The sequence below is a fragment of the Dermacentor albipictus genome, chromosome 10 (genome assembly GCF_038994185.2).
Source record: "Dermacentor albipictus isolate Rhodes 1998 colony chromosome 10, USDA_Dalb.pri_finalv2, whole genome shotgun sequence".
In the NCBI taxonomy this organism is placed as follows: Eukaryota; Metazoa; Arthropoda; class Arachnida; order Ixodida; family Ixodidae; genus Dermacentor; species Dermacentor albipictus.
Window position 1 is genome coordinate 91,811,452 of NC_091830.1, and position 26,963 is coordinate 91,838,414.

At 48.1% G+C, this 26,963-nt stretch overlaps 2 protein-coding genes across 5 annotated transcripts in view; one reads left to right on the forward strand and one right to left on the reverse strand.

The window, feature by feature from the left end:
* Nucleotides 1–26,099, forward strand: LOC135918156 (uncharacterized). 3 transcript variants are annotated; one of them, XM_065451812.1, is made up of 5 exons: nucleotides 1–624; nucleotides 2,856–3,064; nucleotides 18,958–19,394; nucleotides 20,911–21,280; nucleotides 24,370–26,099. In XM_065451812.1, exons 2-5 carry the CDS (start codon nucleotides 2,996–2,998, stop codon nucleotides 24,553–24,555), a joined length of 1,062 nt encoding a protein of 353 aa, XP_065307884.1. In that variant the 5' UTR covers nucleotides 1–624; nucleotides 2,856–2,995; the 3' UTR covers nucleotides 24,556–26,099. The 3 variants fall into 3 exon arrangements, with proteins under 3 accessions (XP_065307884.1, XP_065307885.1, XP_065307886.1); XM_065451813.1 differs by lacking the exon at nucleotides 2,856–3,064 and having other exon boundaries at nucleotides 5–624; XM_065451814.1 differs by lacking the exons at nucleotides 1–624; nucleotides 2,856–3,064 and adding an exon at nucleotides 17,233–17,385.
* LOC135918157 (PIH1 domain-containing protein 1-like) overlaps nucleotides 1–26,963 on the reverse strand; it is a 101,318-nt gene that overhangs the window by 22,110 nt on the left and 52,245 nt on the right. The window lies entirely within an intron of this gene.

A 26,963-nucleotide genomic window follows, 5' to 3' on the forward strand; every position in this document is an offset into this window, starting at 1 on the left:
GGCAAACCGGGATCCCACGCACACGTCAGACAGACACGGTAATCGCGCAGGGGGAAAGGGCGGTGCCAGTCAAACGACACGCGGCGCACCGCCGAAACGACACCGGTTCTCGGTGCTACCTTTCCCCGGTGGCCGGCTTTCCCGCTCTCTCCACAAATCTGCGTCGCGCCGCAAAGCCAGCCACGAGCCAACCGACCCACGCCGGGGCCAGTCAGAGCTGCAGCGACCGCCTGGACGGTCGGGCAGGTGTGTTCTCGCGCTTTCCCCTCCACCGCGAGCCCACGCGCGCGCAGACGCCGACCGAGACCGCAGCAGCAGACGAGACGCTTCACCGAGCGACCGAACAACGACGAACGCGGCCGGTTTCGTCTGCGAAGCCAGTGTCGTCTGCTCCCAGCTGGGGTTGTCCTGAAGAAGGTGTTCGACCACGTGTTACTCATCGTTTAAATCACGTTTGTGCTGCTGAAACGCTGAAAAAGGGCCTCTTCGTCGTCGACTACGCTACTTAGTTGCGTTCGTTCGGGTGCGTGTGTTCGAGAAGCGAACGGCTGGAGGCTTCGCTCGTCCACCAGGTCTGCGCGGTCGCCAGGCTTTCGAAAGAACCAAACCACCGGTCCACGAAAGGTAGGCAAGCGCTGTTTTAAGGAGGCGTAGGTGTTTGCCGCTTCCCGGCCCACCGAGTAGTACACGTGCGATCGAAAGTATGAGGACCAGGTATTGTGGAAACCTTCCAAATTTCTTGGCAACTCGGGCAGATAATAGGAAACGCTACTGGAACGGACGAATCTACTCCGATATTGTACAATGTTACTGCGATATTGTGCAATGTCAATTGTGGTACGCAGTTTTCCGTCTTGTATATACCCAGGCATTTTTTTTTCCAGCAGTCTGGTCCACATACTTGTGATCATGAGTGTATAGGCTAACATTTGATAGCGTGATGCTGACACCACTGCTGGCGATGTTATTGCGTGATGCCAAAACTGGTGTTCTGCAATAAGTTCTGCAGCGAGAGTACCTTCACACTCGTTCGCCACTCCATCGCGTGCGCTTCCAAATACCGCGTAGTACGAACAGCTGTTCACGTGGGAAGTCACCGATTCATTCTCTCGCCGACCCACTTTGCGGCTGGATCGCGCGCGTTCCATCCGCCCGCCCCCAGATATTTCTGTCAACACGTCAGCTCACTGTCGCATGAGGGATTGCGCAATAGCATCACACGTCATGCGGCCGTCCGTAAACGCGCGCTTAGTGGCCGATAACCAGGACAGATAAGAAGATGAAAGCAGCTGGCGACAGAGACAATAGGCGGAACGAAGCCTAGTGCGTCGCTTATCTACGGGCTAATAGCTCTCGGCGATCTCTAGCGACGGCTGCCCTTGAAATTATCTCCGGAAACGGTGCGCAGTGCAGAATTTGCCAGGATACCGGCTAGGTAAATTGAAGGACGGAAAGCAGACCTTTGAACCTTACAATTTGAATTGAAAGTAGTCGTAGCCCCCCAAAAGCACACGCACTGAAATCGGGTGAAAAACAGGAAAGCTTGTCTGTTTACTGCGATATGTGGACGCTTTATTAAACATCCGCAGCCTTTGTTCTGTAGGGGGCTTCTGAACAGGCATTCTGCTCCATATAGCCGCAGCAAGTATGCTGTGCGCCAGAAAAAAAAAAAATGTGGCGTTTAATGTACCGGGACCGCAAGACTGGGTTATGACGGTCGTCGCATAGTGGCGGACTGCGGGTTAATTTTGGTCAACCGTCCCGATGTACGGTACCCGAGCGTTTCTGCGTTCCGTTCCGCCCACATCGGTATGCATCGCACCTGCGACCTCGTGATCAACACTGCAACGCTACAGCCACAGAGTAGTCAGCGTGTGCGCCACGATGTTTATGCAGCCTATTGATGAAATGTAACGGCGGCCGAAATTTGGGTTAGCATTCAGCTGTTGGTTTATAAGTTCGTGTCGCCGCTGCGGCAGATGGGGCCGTCGAACGATTGGTCCGAAAAATCGCTCGGCGACTGTATTTGTATTCACTCGAAATAAGTCCTCCCCTAAACCACAGGCGCGAACGAATTTCAATACGACTATCGTAAACAAGCTCCCAAAATCGGGCACGTCACGATAGAATCGTAGACGTTTGCCAAGTATACGCGCCGAAAGTCACAGAAACCCAAACCGAGTGATATGTCGTCGAGCGACTCCTGATGCCGTCACTTAACCGAAGCGAGCTTAGAACGTGAACAGTGTCGCAAAGCAACGAGATACATTCTACTTCTCATTGTTGTACTGAAATTCAGTTCTGTGTTCGCTGCAGAGGACGCCGACAGAGAAAACAAACTAATTGCGACAGAGGGAGCACTGAGCGAGCCAAATCTACATGACGTACGGATCGAATAATTATCCAGCAAAGCATGTACAGAAGAAAAAAAAGCATACGAATAGGCATCGACATATTACATGACGTTGATTAACTTCGTTGATTTTATGATTTTAAGGACGCACGGAAACTTCACCGACGAGCAAAGGGATTGTCAGTGAAATCTTGGAACAATGCTGTAACAGAACTCTACATCACTAAGCAGCCATAGATGCTTTCTGTACCGCCATTACGTACCTTAAACCAAGCTTTTTGTTTAATGTATGGATGTTTAGTTTATGTGCAAGAAAGAAAGAAATGGGGAGATGGACTCGGGCGCCTTGACAGCTTCCGGTTTGCTGGGCTCAGGAGGAATCGTGTTTCGTGTGGTAGCCGTCGCAGAAGGCGAGTGACGTCGAACGCGAGGTATAACATGCGCCTTAATCCACTCTCCTCGATACATCGGACCGCGATGTTTGTTCTCTCGGTTTACGAAGGTTCCCTTGCGAAAGGCGCTGGCGCACTGTTGTTTCGGTGTGCATGCGTGGGTCTTGGATGCTGGACGACTGAAAGTGGTGTCAGCGACGGGTCGTGGAAGAGTTTCGTTGCATTTCCTGAGGCAGGGTTCGCCGGCGAGATGAGATGTCTGGAGTCAGTGTGGATCCAGTCATCTAGCAGTCGCCAGACTTCAGTACAGTTTCGGAAGGTGGGTCCTGGTTGGAAGGTGTAGTACCCACACGAAAAACGAGTGCGCTGGGCGAAGCTGTTATTCACGGCCCAAAATAAAAGAACAATAACAGCCGTCATTAATACTTCTGGTGGTGGTACGCGCGCACGTCTATTTTGCGTGTCGCAAGCAGTTGCGTCGCTCCGCGCACACGTCCTGAATCGCTTTTTGCAGCTGACGTACAAAACAATGTCAACTTATGTGCGGTTTTTGTGATACGCGCGTTTGAGCCCGTCCTTGGGATTACTATTTACAGCAGCAACCACACGATTAGGGCGAGCTGGCTCGTCTTGCATATAACTTGAAGGGCCTGAAGGCGCGATTATTTTGTACCACCAGACAGCCCCGCAGACGCTTCGAAAACAGCCGCGGCAGCTGCAGTGGAACAACCGCGTTGGCGAAAGGAAAGTCCACGTCCACGCTTGTTTGTATCCGTAGTGCCTGTCACGCCTGTGTGTGTGTGTGTTTTCTTTTTCTGCATCCATCGGGGCCACTGGCAAATTACCGGTGCTGATAACATACGCGGCTCTGCATGAAACAAAACGATCAGAGCGGCGTACAATGCGACGGCTGAGAGGCGTTCCCCAAGGCGTCCCGTGAGGTCGGCGGATGCGGAAAACCGCGTTGCCATGACAGCCGATCCCTACAGAGACAACAAACGCGGCTGATCTGGGCATAGTTTCCTATACGAAAATTGCTAGAGGGAACCTTGATGCCGCGGTCATTGATCTGCCGTGGGAATGACTGTTAGTTCGTCAATATGTCTAACTTTCTAGCTGGTGCATACCCTCAGGCGTTCTCGTGGCGCTATTTATTACTTTCTAAATTTCGGGCAACGACACTCTTCTATAATGCAACGAAATCAATAAGTTTCTGCGCACATTCTTAGGGACTGACGGCACATATTTTGTTGGAAGTTCGCAGCCAGAAGGACGAAGTTTAGGCTAACGCACGTACAGCCCAAGCTTGTGGTTATGAAGTTTAAAACGGACGCGATGATACCTTTGTTATATCAGATATTCATCATAAACATATTCGTTACACGCTGATATCGGCGGCAAGTACTTTACAGTTATTTCCTGATATCGGATAGTTATTTATACCAGTGTTCGTTACATCGAGGTTGAACTGTACTACCCGTCACTTCCATGCGGGCTTAATGACCGCAGCACTTCCCACGGACAATGGCATCAGAAGTTCACCGTAGCAAATTTTGCAGGGAATATTGAATCGTAGCACACGCTCTGGACGCATATCCATTCCACTCGCGTAATTTCGCAATGAATTAATCATATCAAAAATCTGGGGCTATATACACAACCTTTCGCCAAACTGTAACCCCACGAAGCCGCACGTATAATTTTTATACGCTGTTTCCAAAGACAAAACGCCTATTTAAGGCTAGACACAACTTAACGAAAATTTTAAACAACGAACATTCCATGCATAGCAATCTGTATATTATACTTCAAGCGGTTTTAAACTATTAATATTATTATTATTATTATTAGTAGTAGTAGTAGTAGTAGTAGTAGTAGTAGTAGTAGTAGTAGTAGTAGTAGTATCATTATGGCGTTGACAGTACGGCGAGCTCTGCGCGCTGGATCAAAGGTGGCTTTGGCTGCATTAAGGTATGCCCCCACGCTTTCTCTTCCGCTTCCCTACCTTCCGCGTCTGCCCACACACACGCGCTTGCGCGGCGCCGGAGAGAACGCGCAGCCACGGCGGCGGCGGCGGAGCTCTCGCCAGCGCCGTGGTCGGTGTCACTCTCCAGGCAGGCACGTGCGGCGCCAGTCAGTGGGGCAACGGGTCGTCCCACGCTTCAGGGTCGTCGGCGCTATAGCGCGCAAACGCAGCTTCGCGCAGGGAAAAAAAAAATAAAAGAACGCCCGGCGCTTTGTGCCGAAAACGCTGCAAAACATGCATGCACCAAGGAAGTGGCACGTACTAATGGCTCAAACGTGAGGTCTTCGCAATGGTCATTGTGCCAATAAAGTCTCTTAGAACTTTCAGACTGACTCCTACAAAATAACTGAAGTTTATTAGCCCGACGTTTGGAGCCCATTCGGCTCCTTCATCAGGAGCCCTTCGAGCCCATTGGGCTCCTTCAGGAGCCGAATGGGCTCCGAAACGTCGGGTTTTTTAATTAAATTAAGTTATTCTGTTGGAGCCATCCTGAAAGTCCTAATCAATTTCCCAACCAGACAGGCAATTCTGTCAAAATGTTTAGCTGTGCACGTTAAGGAACCGCAGGTGGTCAAAATTTCCGGAGTCCTCCACTACGGCGTGCCTCATAATCAGAAAGTGGTTTTGGCACGTAAAACCCCATAATTTATTTTTTTTAATGCTTAGCTATAAAGTCCCTGTATACGCTTTTGTTTATTTCTTTTTTGAAAGCTAAGTATCCAAAATCTTTTGAAGTGCCACGGATGCACCCTGTATTCGTCGGCGCTGGATTCCCCGAAGCTGTTTCCGTCCGCCATGTTGTTCGAATCGTGGTCCGACGTTGTTAACAACGAAGTGCACGGCCAGGATAAGAGCATGATTCGGACACAGATCGCCGAAATGATGCCGCGCTAGATAGGACACGAACCGTGCACCTCGCTGACAACAGCTACAATAAAGGCCCGCGGTCACAGGAGCACAATTCTGCGATTCTCCCGCTCTCCATTTAGAATTTTTTTCTTCTTTTTCGTGAGCCGCGTTACACCATGTCGTTTATCTTAATGTTAACAGAGTTTTCAAAAAATCACCTGCGGCATTTAAGAGAATTCTACATATTGAGTCGGAATAGTTGAATACATCACTTACACTGGAAATCAATACGCATTAATTGACCAACAATTTCACCTAATTAGTTTTTCCACTAATTACTTTAGTACGCATATTACCCACCGCGGTTACTTAGTGGCTATGGTGTTGGGCTGCTAAGCACGGGGTCGCGGATCGAATCCCAGCCACGGTGGCCGCATTTCGATAGGGGCGAAATGCGAAAACACCCGTGTATTTAGACTTAGGTGGTCCAAATTATTCCAATCCCACATTACCGCGCGCCTAATAATCAGATCGCCGTTTTGGCACGTAAAACCCCGTAGTTTATTTAATTTTAGCGGGCATGTTGCAGTACACGAATTGAAGCCAGTAATATTGCACAAAACTTGAAATTACTTTTGATGCTAGCGCCAGTTTTGACATGAGCACAGAGTTGTAAGAATGCAATGCTGTTCTTACTTTTTTTGACGAAACGCCTTTTTATAGATTCCGGCTTCAAATTACTGCTACACCAACGCATTTAATTGCCAAATTTCGCAATGCGCATCTCAAAACTGGTGTCATCTTCAGAGAGAGAGAGAGAGAAGGGCGAAAGAAGGACAAAAAAGTTCACCGGAGAATATCTGCGGTTGGCTACCTTGTACCGGGGGAGGGGGAAAGGAATGCGATAGATGAGAGAAAAAAAGAATACGAAACAGAAAATTATACACGCACACAGTACCGAACAGTCATCCTCATGATTCGTTGCATATGGATATGGCTTTAAAGGTCAGCGGTTACAATTCGTCAATTGCAATATGTTGCGTGATGTAAATAGTTTAAAAATTAGAAAAAGATGTCAAGCAATCAAATGTTGAGGTTTTTCTTTTTACAAATGTCCGCCTGTAAGCATAATTTAGCTCTAAAATAAGTAGAATTGTGCCACATGCCACGGGTTATTTTTAAAAATACTGTTACATGGACAACCCGAATGTGTACTGCGCCGTTCTGCGCATGTTAGAAACAAAATGGCGGATGAATTGGCTATCAAATGGCGGATGAAATGGCTATCAAGTGTGCATACCATCTCACCACAAATCGTCTCGTGGCGTCAGTTCCAGCATATAGTATATGATTACGTATAATGCGGCCGTCGCTAGATCTGTGCATACGCCCAATGATCGGCTTGGAAGCCAATGGACGGTTTGCAAAAATACTGTTGCGCATGCGCAAACACGGCTGTCACGAGCGCCCTCTACATGGTTAGGTACGAGCAGCAGACGAACAACCAACGCAGCTATAGCGCGCCTTGAGACGACGGTTTATGGTGGTTTTGATCGCGGTATTTTCGTGAAAAGGACGGCTCGTTGTGTTGCGGATTGTGCACAAAGTGTTTCACTAGCAAACGGAGCACGAGTTTATTTCGGTTTCCGTCCGAGAAGAGCTATCCGGCGAGGAAAGCAGCATGGATAAGCGACGGCCGGAGATGCCACCACAGCACACAACTTGCTCGCTCCTCGCAGAGCCGGTTGTCATCGCGCTATTTGCTGCTGCTGAATTGTCACATGCCAGCGCTACGAGGTTATATCCGCCTGCAAGCTTCGAGACACCCTTAAACGCAGCAGCATGTTGCCGGAATAGGGAAAGTTCAAGATGGACGAGGACGGACAGCGCTTGCGAACGCGCCGTGGTGTCACTCAGTTGTCGCTGACATCTTATTATACTAAATATTATAAAGTGATGTCGAAAGTGCGCCTCATATGACAATCAGAGCCTAGTACTACGCCACTGAAGTGATCGAAACACACCATTCGAGGGCAGTTGGCGCGACCACCGTGCGACGGAGTTCGGCTGGTTTGCTCTTTTCTGCCGACTGTGTACAGATAGCCAAATGTATTTCTTATTTAGCCTTTTAATATTGATGCATGAGTTAAAGAGCTAGCAAAAAATTATGCGTTCACTTCCTAGCAGAAGCTTCTTCGTAACCGGCGACACCCACGGCCAGCGAGCGAGGCCTACCGTCTTCATCGATGGCAATTAGGCGCGTCGTTTGAGATATTCCCGTATTTGCCGCGCGCGAAAAAAGGACCGTCGTAACAAGTCAAACAGCTCCGTGAAGCTTTGCTTTGTTCCAGATGGGCCATATTAGTAGGATAAACTCTCCTAAGCGGAACATCATGCTCGGCGCGCTGACTTTGTCGGCAGCCGCCGATCGCTCGAGCCGGCAGGCCTAGCTGCCGGTTGTCGAAGCAGCAGCAGCCGACGGCGCTTGTAATGGAAACGGAGCGGGCTATAAAGTGTTTATTTTCGTGAGTATTTTACCGTCTGGACGATTATGTCGCGGTTAAATGAACGCAGGGCTGGTTCTCTCTGTACTCTGTCGGCAGCAAAGAGCAACTTCAAGGCTAGCCGCCTTGCACGGTGGTCGCTGCGCGCGGCCACTCAGCGAAACCAAGTGCGGACACTCGGCGACACATCGGCAGCGTGTTTCGACGACGCGCACTCTGCTCTTTGTTGAAGGAGTTTATTTCGCTCGCATCAGTCCTGTGCTGGCATCAGCAGCCCCAAATACACGACATTTGTAACGTGATCTTCCTTCAGTGCCGAGCCTCAATGAACCTGGCGAGTAGTGGCAGTTATATATATAGCAGATATTGCCACACGCGATCAGTTTAGGTGGTACGCTTCGAGAAGTCGGAGGTCTATGACATGTACGGAAACTGGAACGGAGTGACGGCGTCTTCAATTATTTTTTGGCTCCATGAACACACGGGGTTGCCGCGGCAGAGGCCAGGCAGCAGCCGAGAAACGAAACTCGCTCTCTAACCACATACTCTCGCACGCAGAGCACTGCAGCTTTGCCTGTTGTGCGCCAGATGGCGCTCACTATTTTGCAAACCGTCAATTCGAAGTCAGGTGCGGTGCGAGCAGACGAATGTACACGCGCTCATCCCTTGCACTGGTTTCTCTGTCGCTGAGCTGCTTACACGAGCATCTCGGGAAATGCCCACCCAGCAAATCTTCCCCAAGTAAGGCGAACGCTGTGAAACAGCGGCGTGGATGGCAAGGTCAAATCGCTCCGCTCGGAGAGCTGAACAATGGAGGGGTGCAGCGGAGAAGCGTTTCGTTTCGCTGTCAGCGAGAAAGCTCGCGTGTGTTTTCGCGCGCGGGGAAGTTGCGTGGAACGCCAAGGTCATTGCACGAATGCCCGCCACAACAAAAGCTGCCGCATGACAGCGCGTTGTTTGCATTCCACCTGTTGTGTACCTCGTCGACGCCTTCATTCGCTTCACAGCGTGTGGACCTTGCAGGCAAGACAAGGAGCTAGGGATCGCGAACGAGTCGGCTCGAAGCGCGGATAATCGGCCAATGCACCGAAGAAAGGATTATCTGCTCTGAAGGCGCCGCGCCCGCATGTCTATAGACGGCGCAGCGGTCTCCACACGCCCGTACGAGAGTCGCTTGCTTTTGAGTGGTGGCGTGAATGGTGTCAGAAGAGAAACCGGAGGGGCCCGTCTGTGTCGGAACTCAAGACCGAAGGATTCGACACAACGATCTGCGAGACCCAAGTGTCCGCGCTTTTCCAATGCGGAGGCCCCCTTCGCGAAGATGTCTAAAGAGTGAGACGACTGCTTGGCCAAGCACAAGCGGTGTGCGAACCGAATAACCAGCACACAATGCGAGCCTGAGCAGGGGGAGAAAGAAGCTACAAAGCGAGACGTCACGAAGATGCCCCGCCGCTTTCATCACCTTTCGTGCGGGGGAGAAAAAAAAAAAAAGCTTTCGGCAGGCTTTAATGGCATTTGGATTTTCTTTGAGGACAACCTTAATACACGTGGAAGTGTTGCCAATTAACTTCTTGCCGAATATTATTGTTGAGAAATGCGGACAACGAAGGGCAGAACAGTGTGATCAATATTTTTGCTAACGTGAACTGACGCGAGCGGGCGAAGCCCACGTCAGACCGGCACGAGCGCGTTTACACCCATTTAGTCAAGCGAGTTGAAAAGACCCACCGCTCGCAGTGGAGCCGACTCAATCCGGGTCCGGCCAAGGCTGGACACGCCAGTTTCTATAAACCCTATGATGGCCATTTTAGCACAGGTCGACTCGTCCGGACTTAACTTTCGCCAGGGTTCGTGTGAACGTATTGTTGTGGCCTCATGTTGTCCGTATTATGCATCTTTATTTGCAAAAGTAGACACTGGTCGCCGATGGTGAGCGACATTTCGCTTCTGCGGCGACGATTGCCCCGAGACAGCGCCAGCTGTAGCGCGCGTCGTCTGTTGACCGATGACACCACTGATAAGGCATGCGGCGAGCGCATCAAAACAAAGCGCTGTATGAGCGGAGGCCTGTTTGCGGCGGTTGCGCGGAATCGCGCCCACGCGTCACCCGCGCGCTGCCTCGCGTTCTCTCGATTAGCGAGGCAGTTGTACCACACTTCGCTCGTTAGCAACGTGTCGAACGAGACAGATTGTCCGCGCCAGCCAATCTATCACGAAATGCAAACGCGTATACAGCTGCACTCAAATTTCAAATTATAGGAAGTGTCATAATCATCGGTGATCGTATTTTATGTTTTTGCATTGCTGTCTGGCATATTACGACTACAACTTGTGAACTTAATGTCACAACAAATCACGCTTTGTGCACGTCTGTGGTTACACTGCGCGACGGTCTACGCTTTGGTCGGTGAATTCCGTTTAAGTCACTTTCTCGACCCCGAGGGGTAGAGATATGAACCAACACGCATTTCAACGTGTTAGGCGTCATTTAAGTAAACCTTCTGATGGATAAGCGAGGTAACTCTTGAGGCGACGGCATCATTCAGCATTTCTCTTTTTTCATGAAGCCGACGTAAGTGGTTGCCAGTGGCACGCCTGTAAACATTAGCGTTCACACATGGTCGGGCTGATTGACCATCGTGTCAGGCTGAGCCCGACCCCGATTTTACAGGATGCATTGCGAGTAAACGCATACGGGTCGGTCAGCCGTTCAGCAGAAAGCAAGTAAAAGACGCACAGTTATATCGTCTCGACACAGTCTGCCGGCTTAGATTTCGGCGCGACGAGAACAAGCTATAGCGCAAAAGGGTGTAGGGTTGGGATGTTTCAGCCCGACTTTCCCATTCGAACCGCTGGCAACGTGTGTGCGAAAAGAAGGCCTTGGCGTTTTGGCTTATAGGCGACGTTGTCGGCTATGATTTTCGTTCGTCCGGCGTCCGTGATCAGCCATACTAAACGAGGTATAAAATGGCGCGTTCACACTGAGACATTCGGCGTCTGGAGCGGTGCGGAAACCAGTTCGGCGGCGGCGAGATCCGCCGGAATAGCCCATGCATTCCGCGCCGATCGCTCCCGGACCCACTTTTGCGGCAGCTGCCGCCGGATTCCCACACCGCGAACCAATGGGAGCCCGTCCCAGCAATTCGAAAGATAGCGGCCAGGCTCGACGCGCTCGTCATATCGCAGTCTTCGAACGCGTCGCGACATCGGAAGAATGCTCATCGAATTGTTGCGTAACCACCCCGTCCTTTTCGACAAGTACCACGCGAAGCACAAGGACTAAGCGACCTGACAAGGTGGCGTGACCAAGCTACGCGCGCTCTTGCAAAGCACGTCGAACGGACCGACGCAGGTGGCGTCGTCTCTTCGGCGAATGCTTCTGCGGGTCACGCATCGCCGGGTAGGTGGCGATCTATAACCGCACTGCGAATGAGACGCGCGTAGCAAGGCTTCTGCGACCGCAGTACTTGCGTAGCTTCCGCAGCGTTGCCAGATGTGCATGAAAGCCTGTAGGCTTCGAGAACTTCTCCCGAACCAACACCAGCTGCCCATGATACGAAAAAGGACATTGAAATCAATGATGTCAAGATGACGTACTGGCGCAAAATTCAGAACAGCGACATCAGGCCTTCATCCTCTATACAACGAACCCTCTTCCGCCAAATGAATAAAAATAGTTGTTTACTTTAGCATTCTACATTTAGTGACTGTCGCTCGTTAGTGTACCGCTAATAGGGCAAGAAAAACCTGCTAGCGGGCACCGCATGTGTATAGGTACGGCGGAGTTAAAAGAAACACCTAAAAGAACCCAGAGGCTTTTGGCCACAGGCGCTTACGCACGGAAAGGAAAAAGAATATAACGATGCGTGTCCGAGAACAAAAAAGCGGGGGGGAAAACGCCCAACACTAGCCCGCTCGCTACATCGCAAACCGGATGCCCGCACCCCGAGGGACGTGCCTAGCTGCTTCCGGTCGCGCATTAGGTGCGCGGGTGCGGGACCACCAATGCGGCGCGGAAAAAGACGAAAAACAATGCAAGCAACCACAGGCTTTTGAAACGCACAACATCAGGGGGTGGGTGGGAGGCAAAGATGGCCGTCATTCGCGAATCAAGCGCACAGGCCACTCGGGCACGTTCGGTGAGCGTCGACGCACGCATACGCAAGTTGTCTATATATAGTACACGCATACACGGCGCCCCACGCAACTTGAGCCATACTTTTAAAATATGCAAATGTCGCGTGGCTGGAGAGCTAGAACCAAGGTAATGTTGCTTAGATTAATTTCTGCATTCCGACTAATTATGTAACTAGTCTTCATGCATCAACTTCTCAAATATTCTAAATAGATGAAAAGTGTCAATGAGAAAAATTGTAGAGCGACATGAAAAACTCCCAATACAGATTTTTGTTGCTCAACACGTGCTACTCAAGTGTTTTTCGAAACGTGAAAGAGGCCTGCGAATAGACGAAAAAATATCCGCGCGACTAGCCGCTCGAGGCACTTTGCGTGTGTTCGCGGACTTCTCTCAACCGTCATTCAATGGGGCCTGGCTGAAAGCTTAATGGAGTACTGACAAGGCATTTTCAGCTTGTAATTTGTTTGCGTTAAATGGAAGCTCAAACCATATAGACCACAAAAAACTACTGGCGAGCGTCACAGCGCCATAAAAAAAAAATTACAATAACGCTTATTCTTAACAAATAGTTTTCATTCATGTACCCTGAGGCAGGGCTTTATGACGTCACGTTACACTGGTTCCTCCGATCACTGCCGCCTTCACAAGTGAGCGAGCGCACCCAGAATAACCGCGTGCAGCGCTTTTACTAGTACATTTTATGAGCAACGTCATCATGCATAGCCACTCCAACATAACGTCAGCAAATATGGCGTCGCAAAGTCGATGCCAGGACCGTCCCTTTCGAGACCAACTTTAGTATGACACTCAAACACGTTTTCCTCACTTTTACACTTCTTATGTTTCATGTCATCCCTCTACATGCTATAGAAGCGTGCAATAGTGTGTCTACAACTTCAATAAATGAGTACTCCTTTAAAGGCATCTTCAATGTAACGCTAAATCAGTATATAATTATAAAATATTCCTCAAAAAACACCATCTGCGTTCATTTTGCGGTAATAGGCTGATTATCAAGAGACAAAATGAAGGCGAAACTTGCACATCTTGGAATCTCGCACCGAAAATCCGGCGCCGATGCGTCAGTAGGCCACGCATTTTTCTCGTACTTGGGCCGTCATGGCTTAATAAATGTTCTCGAAACTTGCTAAGTTCTGGCTTTGGCTCGTTTAGAATACAATGCAGTCCATCCTTATAGATAAAACATTTCACTAGGCCCGAAGAGACACCTCCCCAATCTATGACGTCACGACGAGATTGTGGGGGAAACTCAAGGCGCTGTCGCCACCTGCGCTTAGATACTGTTTCTCTCCTGGCTTACCAGGCTGCTGCTGCTGCTGCTTATGAGTGTTTTCAACCGTTTCGGAAAACCTTCACTCGCATATCACTCGCACATTTGAGAGTGGTGTATAGTACACCAATTTTTTGCGCTTTATATGTATTCAGATTGCAGAAGTGCATTATCCTTTTTTGTTATTGCTGAGTAACACAGGTGCAAGCTTGGTACTTACGCTGTTTCCTTTTCTTTGTTCCGATTTTGGGATTATCGACAATTAAAAGAAACCGACTACCTAAACAAAACATCTGCTTCGTACAGTCACTACATCTTACTTTTAAAGGCAACAGAATTCGACCAACTGGGTGCTGTTTGCCGAGAAAAACTTTCTCAGCTTCCACGTATGCAGGCAGGAGCTCTGGAACTAAAGGTTTCTTTTGTAACGAACGTACGCGCAGTGGTTTAGCTCCAGTGCGTCCTCTTGATATTGAGCCTGCCAGCATTCCCGCGATAAGCTACGCTTTCGCAAATGGATGCCAAACAGCGGTGAGCCAATCTCGTATGCATGCGGGGCGATGCGCCAGAAGAAAGTGCACTCCGCAGCTGCTTTTGGTTCGCGCACCGCGGGGGCCTTGCTTATCTCGCCGGGGCATCACGGTGACGTCACCAGGCTTACGAAACGCGCGTCTTGCCTCGCTCAACACGATGCGCGTCTTCGGGGGGAAAACCGCCACCTGTGTGCGCGTTACGTACGAGGTCGAGCGCAAACGGGAAGTGTTCGACGTACGGTGACAGAGTCGGTTGACGAGGACACGAGAATGAGTAATCGGCTAGCATACTCGTTTTTTTTTTTCTTGCTTCTACTGACTTCACTGGCGCCCTGCTAGTAAAGCAAGAGCAATATAAAGTTTGATCACGTAAAACTACGCATCGCTCTCAATGTGTATGAGTAACGAAACAGTACAGTGATGCCACTGTGAATTACAAAGTCGACGACACGTAAAAGCATTCCGACGAGACACCGGACCTTGCGTCCAGCAACGATAGAAATGAAATTTGCCGAGGCAATTGCGGATATCGTCACGATGACGAAGCGAGTTCCTACTTGGTGACGCGATCACTGAACATTTTCTGCATTACCGCCGAGGAAAAGCATAAATTTTGCTCAGCACTGTTTCCACCGAGAGCGCTTACTCCTGCTCCAAGGCTCTGTTTTAAAGCAGGACTGACATGATTTCAATTTTTTCATTTGTCTCCTTTAAGTAAAGGTCCTCGACCTCGAAAGCCTTAAAACATGTATAATTTACAGCGGCAAGACTTCGAGCACTGTGAATAAGCTGCTGTAATAATCTTTACATGAACAACTTTCATTTTTGTTTCGCAGGAGGCGTATGGGTCATGACGCAGAAGATTGTCACGTGGGAGCAGAACATCACGACGTTTTGACACTCACTTAGACTCTCTCGGTCGTCTGCTATGACTGTTGTCTGTATCACTTTCGCGAGTAACGGCACTACTGCTATGCTGCTATGGCACACCACTTTGCGAACCGGGGTGAACGCCGAAACGTCACGATGTTCTGCTCCCACATAACTACTTTCTGCGTCGTGACGCATATATGTACGCCTCCTGGGCGACGATACCAAAACTGGTCCGTAGAAAAGCTACTGTAGGAACTCGTCTACGGATCGCCGAAGGTTGCCAGTATATTTTTTTCTAGGCTTTCGGGGTCCAAGACGTTCGTTTAAAGTAAGCACAGAAAATGTATTGTTAGCAGCATTTGTAAAACGTGAAAAAATTCAATCATGGGGTTTTACGAGCCAAAATCACATGGTTATGAGGCACGACGGTGATGGGGGGATTCCAGAATAATCTGGACCACCTGGGGTTTTTTAACACGCACCTATATCTAACTACAGGGTTGTTTTCGTACTTCGCCCCCATCGCGATATGCGGCCGCCGTGGCCGGATTTTGAGGACGCAAGAATTTAAACCAGCGCCTGGATCCGTAACAGCCACAACGTTCACCTGCATAAACAGAGTGGTAACACCCAAAAGCTCCGAGCCATGTCGCACTGTTTATGCAGGCGAGGAGAGACCGCAACTGCTATAGCTCGTACTGATAGTGTTTTGAGTTAAAACACGATCAAGACGAGCTATACTGGTTGTAGTTCAAGCTGTGGTTCAAGTAGTATGACAGCGATAACGTATCCCGAGTTGAAGCTGTAGTCGGAGAATTGAGCTCCAAAGTAACACCCAGCGCATAAAATAGGAAAAAAAGGAAGCCTTTTTTTTTGCATGGCGCGCTGTGTTCAAGCTATTTCATCCCTGCTTCGAAACGGGTGGTGCAACACACGTCGTACACGTCGCCGTAACTTCCTTTATTTCTATTCACTTTCGCACCTGAGACGCCCGCGGATTGAAACTCGTTTGGCAAGCGGTCGCACATCCTGAAGGGAACGGTCTGTCTCTGAACTTCCCAAAGGCAACGGCTCGACACAGCACAAAAATGCAACGCTGCACCGTAAACAAGGGTGCGTCACCCGATTCGGAAACGTCTCTTCGCCTGCAGGCGTTTCCTTCATTTCTTTCCTTTTTCTTTCGCCGCGATACATCGAGCGCATCCACCGCAGCTGACTTTGTGGCCCTGCGCGGTGTTTCCTCAAAGGAGTCAACGAGCCGAGGCCGCACCATACCGCGAGGTCACCTCCATTAAGGGGATGATTTTTTGCGAATGCACATTGCACGCGGGCAGAGAAAGATAGCGGCTTCAGAACGAGCTACGCCTTAGTCGGTGACGAATTCCACCGTTTGCACCGGGGTGCACATTGTTTAGAGAAATTCGGCTATGCGGTATGCGCCTTGCACATCTGCATTTCTAGACGATTGACAACTGGGAAGACAATGTTTAAAGAAAGAGACACTTCACAAATATCTCTTGACGCGCAGCTTCAATCAGTTCCTGGACGTTCATTAAGCAAACAAGCGAAAAAAATTGCGGGAGGTAAAAATAAAACGAAAAACGCCGAAGTCGTAGTGACTTGCTGGGGATACGTTTCCAGGACCCAGACGAAGCACGAGCGCTTGTCCCGTGAATTGACAGTACTGCCTTCATCCGAGTGCCTGTTAAACCCGCAAGAGTAAGCAAACTAGTCCTGCAACACCTTCTACCAATTCGCGGTACTGAAAGGGCAGACGTGCAAACGCAAGAACAAAAATGGACAACATAAAGGTCCTCATATTGTTGCATATACTTGTGTGCGCATGCGGGCACGCCTGCTTTTTCGGTGCAACGAATTTTTGACGACTTGCTTAACTCGCGGTCGTTAAAGAACGTTCCATTAAGTTACACCTGCGCTAGTGAATTTGTAATTTCTATGACACCCACGCCAGCAGAAGGGAATCGGAGCCTACCACTTCGCTCTCGCCAGCACAACGCCCGCATATCTACCGAGCAACCGCGACGAAATTATCTTAGGCGCGGCATAAAATGAAACGCTATACGATCGCCGAATAGCAGCTGCGCGTGCACACGGGAGATGCGCTTGCAGCGGCTCATCGCGGTAAGTCGCAATAACGCATCTACGTACGTCACGTCACGCACGCTTATCCGTCGTACGTGGGTGAGAAAGCGATTTTACATACGCGACAGGAAACGCCGTGGGAAATCGGGCACGTGCCGGTACGCGCTTTGTACACACTTAAAAGGCGCCACGCCTGACAGCCCGTGTCCGGGTATCTCGTTGACCACCGTCGGTGAGTGTAGGCGGGCCCGTCCATAGGAGCCATCGACCGCGAAGCGAGTCGGCGAACGAAGCGAGGAGCGGCCACCGCACGAGCGAAACAGGTATAGTCGAGGTCCATCGCTCTGCTTCCATTTCACGCGCTCACCTGGCTTTAGTGTTGAATATACAGTGAATATAGTCTATATGCACCCAAGGTGATTGTCGCGATGGTATAGTGTTCGACCTTAACGACGAACCGTTGCACATATATGGACGAAATACCATGGTCCAACTGTGTCAAGGATTTCCAGTTTCGAGTGAAAAAAGAACATAACTGTAGCGAGATACGAGAACTGGGCGAGTTGGTTAGCGCGTTTAATCGTAAATGGCCCAGTACACACGTGGGACGAACAGGGCCGGCTACACAGATCGGCATTACCAACTACAACTTTACTGGAAGCACACAGCACGTGTGTGCAACCCCTGCCTCCTCGCGCGTGCACGTTTTGCGCCCATTTGGGATTATGGAAAACATAACGCTATTGCAATGAATGAATCGTCGTTTTTAGCACCGATATAGTTGAGCATCCACACGCTCTGCCCAACTGACAGCGAGAAGCCAGACCATCTCAGCTTTGACACAGACCCAGAAGATGCTAAAGCAGAGGGAGCTGGTGAGGACGACCAAGTCGTATACCAATACGACAGCTGCACCGTCTCCAACGTAGAGCGAAACCACTGGCAAATCGAAACGCAAGCTTTAGCTGTTGTGTGAGACATCCAACATTCAAACATCGATGAGCACGCGACACGTTAAAGATACAGACGGGTCAGGCACTGTTAAGTCAAACCAAATCCCTGTCAAATCCCTCCGCTCGAAACTTGACAAGAATATAGCGCCTGTGTGAAGGACACTTTATAACCCCTACTGTTACGGCCAAAGAGGCCAGCCATGTGAATGAACAAACCGCAGCGATAAAATTTGACCGCAATAACATTATGACGTTCCAGCACAACTCGATATCGTTATGTGCACCTTGCGCGGTAGCCCAGACAAGGATGCGCCCGGACCTCTATGGCCTTTTGGAAAGGCGTAAGATCGCGTAGCGAGACCGGTGAAATTTCGCAAGGAGATGAGCAGGACAACATGCTGCCAGATTGAGCTATACGCTTCTTCGTCTGTGGTTTCGCTATTTTCAGTTGCTGCGCGCAAACCTGCACAAAGTGGCAATATTTTGAAGTTTCTACATGACGCATTTTGCGATTCTTTCCCTGGCGCGGTCTTGCAAACGACAACGCGGTAGGTAACATGAATGCACAGCGCGTCACGCTAGCTAAAGAAAGCGACTGTAAGCACAATTGCGAACAATAATCGCCGCAGAAAAGGGACACAGCTTATGAGGACATGCTGCTTGTTCGCTTGAAGTATGCCGGACTACCATGGCATCGCCCATTCAGAGGCCTGTTAAGTAAAGGCAGTCTTTACGTGCGTCCGAACTGCATGGACGATTCATGTAAGTGTTAACCCGACAGTGGGCCACCACGCATGTACGACTGGCAATGCTCGACTGCACACTTGGTTCTTTGTTCTAGGGGAGGGGGGCGCAAAATATATCAACAATAGTCTGCTTGTTTCGATCTCATCGTGCTGCCACCACCACATTACAGTAATTTTGTTTATTATTTTCACCCAGGCCGCTTGCACGAGCTCGACACGAGCGCCAGCCAAAGAAAGGCCACGCGCGAGCATGATCGCAGTCATGGCGTCCCGAGCACTTCGAGGCAGGTTCGACCTTCGTCTAGCCGTCTTCGTCGCCGTCCTTATGGCCGCGTCCGTGGCGAGCCCCGCGGCGGCCAGGTCCGCTCACGTGACCTCTCACGTGGTGCGCGAGCCGCTGGTCGCTGCGCGCCAGGCGGACGCACCGATCACGGTCGCGGACTCGCCGGCGTCCACGACGACGGAGCTCACCGAAGAGTACGATGACGACGACGGTGACGTCGTCGCGGGAGGCGCTGGCGAAGTCGACGCCGACGACGACGACGAGGCTGTGCCCTCTTCCACGGAGGAAGAAACTTCGTCGCCGACGACGGCCGCGTCGACCGGAAGTTCTGCCGTTCCGACGAGGCCCAGGTGAAGTGTACAGGAAGGATTGTGCTAGCGCGAAACAAACAGTGCAGGCGAAAAAGGCCGATCCAGAGAGAGAATACATTTAAACGCATGAATTCGATAGCAGCACTTCCTTAACTGCTGATAAGCCTTTGCTTTAGATGATGTTTAATAACAAAGATTGCTTGTATCAAATGTCTAATATTCTTTTATGCACGCCGTACTAACGCTCGTGTGCTCGGTCAGAGACCTCCGCCAAGCATGTGTTGCCTTTTTCCCCTGTCTCTTATTGTAGTTTTATGTAGTTTCAAGCCATAAACAAACTTTATTCAATGAATTAGCGCTCGAGGTCTATTTGTGCAAAGGAAATCGGTCTAAGTGCGGCTTACTGTGGAAGTTTCACATGCGAAACAACCCGCATGACTACCATTCCCAATCAAGTTTATTCTCATGCTGCGCATGTAACAGTGTACATACAAGGTTCGGAAACCCCACCATGAGTGGTAGAGATTAGCAACCCATGCAGTTCAGCTGCAGGGACCATGTAGCAAGCTAAGGTCAGGACAAAGGAAACCAACAGTCCTAATTGCTTTGAATTCTGAGCAATGACGTCACAAATGGCCCCACTGTATGAACCAACAACAGGTTCATTTACACATGTAGCGCCTTTGAAAGTTCTGACAAAGCCTGCGCTATGTTGCAAGTCCTGCCCCACACAACCCATGTACACGAAGAAACTTGGTTAAAAGACGCAGAGCTAGTGGCTTCGCATCTGCTGTTCACGTTTCAAGAATCACATTATTCAGACATCGTCCAGTGAACTATTAAAGAAAGAGCATGATTTGAAGCACTGATTCTAATCTTCATGATACAAAAAAGTGCAGTAACATATCGGTAGAGATTTTTCTCATGCAATTGGAAACCTGTCACCACTTCTAGTCAGTGCGAAACAGTAGTGCAGATGTAAAAGTCTTTTTTTTTTTATCGTAGGGAAATGCAGGTGTTGTAAGGCAGCACTTTCTGCAAACATAATTTACAATTTCCACAGCGCTGTGCCCAATTTATTTGGCACAACTCTTACATAACAGCCATTATGTTCTGCAAAGCTCCCAGTGGGTCCGATGTTTTGACGAAAGCAAGGGAAAAGTAGGCTGACTAGCAGGGGAGATTAGTGAAAGGCCAAATTAGTTTAGTGCACAGGCTTCCTTAAATACTGTTTTGTCACTATGAACCACGGATCTCAAGGCTCATGAAAACGTGCAGCAGAAAAGCAAAAAGACAGCTTTCAAGCACATCCACATACCAGGCATCCAGCAGATCAGCCTACGCTCAATGGTGATAGCATTTGATAAGGGCAAATACCATCCCTTGCCCCTGACAGAAGAATAACGTCAAGGCAAGGGTGAGTGCAGGCTATCAATACTACAGTGCGCGCTCCCACATTATTTTTAAAAGTTGCACTTCGCGCTTTTTGTTTACACGCGACTTTGCCACCCCCTGACTGTTTCTTTTCTTTTTTCATCTGTTTGCTCTCGCACAGCCTTTCCAATGCATACCCGCCAGTTCGGGTCTCGACGCCCAAAGCTGAAACAGAACCACCAGCACCCACTACCACAAGCACTACTACTACAACCACTACAACCACCACGACGACCACAAGGCGTCCCACAACCACTACACCAACAACAACCACGAGGCGCGCAACTACAGCAGCAGCCCCGCTCCCCGCCGCACCGGCAAGGCCCAGGCTGCCGCCAACGACGTACTCAGCGCCCACCCAGTCCCGGTCGGACAACTCGGCATGCCCGCGCCGCGAGGACATCCACCCATGCCAGTGCATCGAGCTGCCCAGCAAGATACCCGGCGATGTCGAGACGGTCGCTACGTGCAAGAACATCCGGAACCACCAGGTACGCTTCACACGTTGCCCACTTAAAGGGACACAAAGGCAAATATTAAGTCAAGCTAGAGTGATACATTAGTGCTCGAGAATCTTTAAGGCATCAATATTATTGCAAACAGAGCCTTAATAATTGAGAAATTGAGGTAAATGCAGGACATCGTTAAAGATTCCCCCGAGACATACAAGCACTTGCCTGATGACGAAAGCACTCCTCACTTAAATTCTGTCACTCGTACTCAACCATCTGTGGCAAAAGCATCCATGTATTATGTTATAAGACAAAACAAAATGCTACTTGTCCACTTCTATTTTAATCTTTAGAGAAAAGAACTCGCTGAAATTACTCTTGACAATGACGCAGACAGTCGAAAGGTTTCATTCTTGCTCGACTCTGTGCCGCCCACTCTTTTGCGTTTCACTAGTTTCGTTATCCCGTAGTGCTGCGCTAGTTTTGCTGGCTCGTGAAACTCGCAACTGCAAGTAGCAGAGAATTCAACTTCCATGTGATGTCGCAGGATGTCAAGCGGTCTACGCCACTTGACCAAAAAGCAGCTGCAGCGGTGGATTCACCACTCTGTCTTCGCTCGGTAGCGCTGTCTGTCAAGTGGGCTTTTACTCACCAATAGCAGCAAAGGATGGTGATAGTGTACGCAACGTGGCACCACTCGCTGGGTTGGGTGGCAGATTTGAATTTCGAAAGAGGCATTTGGACCCTTCAGATGCAATTTTCTCATAAACTAAGTATTTTCTTGGTGCAAGACAAGTGTTGCAAGGTTTCTGCAATGGTATTTAAACAGTCCACGTCAACTTAGTATTTGCCTTTAGTGTCCCTTTAGAAGGAGCACTCGCATCATGTGAAATGAAGGTGAACTTTAAGCCCTAGAGTGGAAAAAGAAGTGTGAGAGATCGCTAAGAAATTTTCTATAATTCTTGCTTCTATGAAGTGGTTTCGGTATTTAGCAGCTGTATGAGTTGTGGCATCACGGCACACTGGCTTTTCTCCGCTGCCGCGATCATTGCAGTTGTCACCCAGCTCAAAAGAGGACGTGCGCAGCACTAGAGTGGCCTTCGTTTATATCTTTATCAACAACACCACCTTACTGCTACGTGGTGTCAGCAAATTGTGCTGTCATTACATCACAATAACACCGGTCTGGAATTTCTTAGCCATGCTTAGTATCAAATTAAAATACATGCCGGGTTTGCAATTTCTCTCAACTTTAATATGAAGTTAATATATCTTGTAGGTATTGTTCAACCATTATTTACAAGGTGCCATCCTTTCCCATGCTAGATGGCTCTGGTAGACTTTTTATAGCATAGAAAATATGGGTCAGCACATCCTACCAATCAAAACTTGGCAGATGGAAAGAATGCAAGAGAGTTTCAGAATAGCAAAAAATGCACTACCTGGTACGTGCATTACACCGGCACACAGTGCCTAGGAACACAAACGTGGGTGCCATCACCTTGCAACACTGTGGTCGAACGACAAACGGTTGCAAACATGCTTGCAATGCACTACTGTTCTCTTCAAATGAGAAAAGATGTGGAACAGAACTACATCATAATTATGATAGAAGATAGTAAGTACAGCTGTTCATTACAGTGATTGTTCTATATGGTTTGGTTAACCATAATGTGATAAGGGGGGAAGGGGAGCATATCGCCATCAGCGCTGTTGCCTATGTGTGCTACAACTCTTAACACTTGCACTAGTACGTCCTGTCTTTTCCATAGATGTCCAATGTAGTTGTGCACACTTTGCGTTAATTACACTGAAGAGCACATATTTGCCGACAAAGGCCTATGAGCAATTTCCTGTTAGGAGACTACTTGACTTCAAACATACGAAATAAAATAAATGTTATGTTGGCCTTTACTGGTACATCACACCTCTAAAATACCAAAAAGAAAAGATTTTGTACCAGCTACTAGGGGGCTCAGTATAGTCAAAGAAGGATTCAAGGCTGAAAGACAGCTGGCAATGGCATAATAAAGTTTTCACTCTAGTTTTCCCTGTGAAGTAACGCACTGCGGTAACGTGGCTGCAGCTACAGGTAATCGCACCACCTAGCTCTGCCATGCTTGACTGTGCTTCCTTTCTCTAGGCACCCATTCCATGATTCTAAATAACCGGTTATCCACCTTACGCATTAGATGGTCTGCCAAGCTCGGTTTTTTTCCCCCTTTTAATGTCAACTTGAATATTCACTACCACTGTTCAATTTCTAACCCACACCAATTTCAGCTCAAAAGAAATGGTAATTCATAAATTCATGCAGACAATCTGATACTTTTTCACTTCAGTTGAAGTGACCGAGATGTGTGAAAATGGCATGAAATCCATAACATCATTTTGACACTGACAACCCCGAGATTATGGTGCAAGATTTGAAAACGAAAACAGGACTTCGTTGGAGCATTTTACCATTCCAAGATCTTTGCCAAGAAACTGCCAACTGTTCGAAAGTACACCATACATGTCATTGAGGACTAGGCAACGCTCTGTGTAGAGCACCACAAAGGTTTGCATCTGTGGCTAAAGAACCATGTGTGCAAGGCTAAAGGTTGAAGTAGCAAAATAGAAGATATTGTCATCCAGGTGTAAGTAAGATAACTAACGTTAACATTGCTCCTTGTGGAGCTGGTAGGTTCACGTTCATGGAAAAGATTAATGAGCCCTAGCTGAAGACAGATAGGCTTGTAAATGCTCGTGTTTGTCTGTTCTGTTTTTCTAATCATGCTGTTGTTTTGATTTCTGGCTCATTAATATTTCTGCTCTTAAGTAGTATGAAGCTATAACTCTCTCCCCTAATAACTTTTTGCAGAACTGATTTGAAAGATTTTATTTTTAAAATATTGCAAGCAATGTTACAAACAGTTTACATAGTAATATGAGGTCCCATGGTTCAAGAAGCATAGGCATCTTGTCAGATTAAAAGTAAAGGAAAATAAGAACTAAACGCTTTGGCATTATAAGGTTTGCAAAGACGTTACTGCAAATGATATTAGCATAAGATCAGGTTTGCTCGTCAAATGCAGACAAGTAGACAAGATGTGTTGCAATGTTGCACCCTTTTCTTGAATGTACAGGTGCTCAGCGATGCCCTCAAGGGATTCCAACACTACCGGATCAACTTCTTTGTGCTCGATAGCTGCAAGCTGCCCCCGTTCCCCAATGGCCTCTTTCACAATGTCGACGTTGAATGGATGGAAGTCCTCAACTCAACTGTGCAGTTTCAAAAGAACTTCTTCACCTGCTCCAAGGACTGCCTCTGAACTCTGTGCTAGACAGCTGTGTGTGGTGCTGAGTCACAAACAATTTGCACCAGTGAACAAAGAGACCATTTGCACAGCAAAGTTGGACAATGACTTGCACGGTCTCGTGAAGGAATGTGCGGGAAATAGAGGTCTCGGAACTCCAGCAAACAAGCCAATGTCTTGCGCTTTTTGAGCGTGAAGTGCAGGTCACACTGAAAAATTGTGCTTCCTGAAGACCAACATTTCTTTTATGAGGCGTGAAAAGCCAGGAATTTTAATCCAACCATGTTTTGTACAATACCTTAGCAAGCCAGCATGGGTTTTTTCGTTGTAAACTGTTCAGCATATGCAGAGTGGTTATATTTTACATTTCCTTTTTTTAAATATAAATGTACTTGCACGTGCCACCTCTGCTGATGAAGTCAGATTTTACTCCAAGTTTATGGGACAGTAGCAGGCATTCACTGCAAATGTTTTCCATCCTTAGATAACTTGCGTAATAGGCAGTATGTGATGAGGCAGTGCCTTAAGCGTTTATAGTGTGATGTAGATATGAGGCTCCCATGTTGGAGACCTTCCCAATAGTCTTCCTGGTCACTCATCTTTGAACTGTGGAGTGGGAGTGTGTAGCCCAAGTTGACTACCCACAACTCTCAGCATAGTGACCAAGAGATACAAACCTGATACTTTTGTGTGAATCTTTAAATGTAGGTAAAAAGCTAAGCCCAAACCACTTCAACTACATACTTAAACATTACATCACAAATGAGACAGGTGTAAATACATACTGCAAGTTCAATGCTTCTAGTGAGTGCACTTGCAGCACACGTATGTGGTGAGCCGTCGCCTCAAGAGTGAAGAAACATGAACAGTGTCACTGTAATCTTTCATACTTGTATGTATCTCTAGTGAGTTACCAGTTTTTTATCATGTGATGTGTTGGAAATAGAGGTGAACAAATCTCACAAATATCAACAGTTATTGTGCAGAGACTGCAAGAGAACTAAAAACCATGAAAGCTTAAGCAACATTCATCTAAAGCAAGAGGCTGGCATAATTTCCATGAGATTTGTGTCATCAGAATGTAAAAAATGCCCCATTATTTGCTCAAACAGTAGAATTTTAATAACATATTTTTCCAAGTTTATGTATTCACATATTAAGAAATACAGTGCTGTAAATAGTATCCTTTCTCTACTGCCTGCTCATCTTTATGGCCATGTTCATTAAGTCACAGTTATTGTGTTTTCTTAGACAATTTAGCTCTACATCACAAGTGTTTGCCAACTTGCCTGGACATCTCATTTCTGGCAGATAGTCATGGAAACCAATCTGACCATGGAAAATGCTCAACACTACAACCATTGGAACAAGTGTTTCCCAAAGTAATGAAATCAAACCATTGACCATTACGGTGTGCCAAAGCTCATACATGGCACAAGTCAGAGGAATGATCTGCAGTTTTCTGTGTCTTGTATTTGTGCATGCAAATGTTCAGTTCAACCAAGTGGCATTACAACTGTGCTCAAGACAACCATTAAAGTTTTGTCATTGTTAAGAAAGGTCTCGAGCACTCGCATTTCTTCTTTATTAACTGCATTGCAACACGAACACAACGAACAGAGGGGAAGTGAACACACAGAACAATGACTCTCGACTAGACTTTACTTGAAGGTGAAATAAAATATGCATTCAAATAATTCCTTTCACAACCCGATTATGTCAGGTCCTCCAGATTAACTTTGACCACCTGGGGTTCTTCAATGTGCACCTAAATTTATACAAGAGCTTTTGCATCTTGCCTCTAGCTAACCGTGCCCTAGCGCATTTTGCATTCTAGCGGCAGCTTCTGTCCCTAAGCCAAACTGAGTTCCTGACCAGTCAGAAAGCATTGGACTTCGGTAAAAGCAAGCATACTATAAAAAGTTTGCCGTGAGTAAACACATCTTATGGTATACCTTATTAATGATTTACCTTTACTGATAAGCAACACACAATTTTCGGATCATAGATTTTTTTTCAGACATTTTGTTGTTGCCAACTTCACCTGCTTCAAGAACTTCTACGGATAAACTCACTCAAAGCAAGTACTATCCCTCTAGTCTAGCATATGGTAGAGTTGACTTGTGCAACCACCAAAGGGTGACACAGGTACTATGACAATTCCTTTCATTGTGATAGCCATTTACGGACACCCAAAGCACATTTACGCCATCGCCACGATGTCCGCATGAAGTACAAGGGCGACAACATTGTCACCGTATGCGCGAGTGAAAGCGCATGAGCCGACGATGGTGGCTCAATCTTGCATGTGCAACAGAGGGAGGAAAGCGAGGAGCAGGCACGCCGAAGGCAATGACAGAAAAACGAGGGGTGTGCATTGTACTCTGGTGGCTGCAGCGCATCACATGTCTATGCAGGCGTAA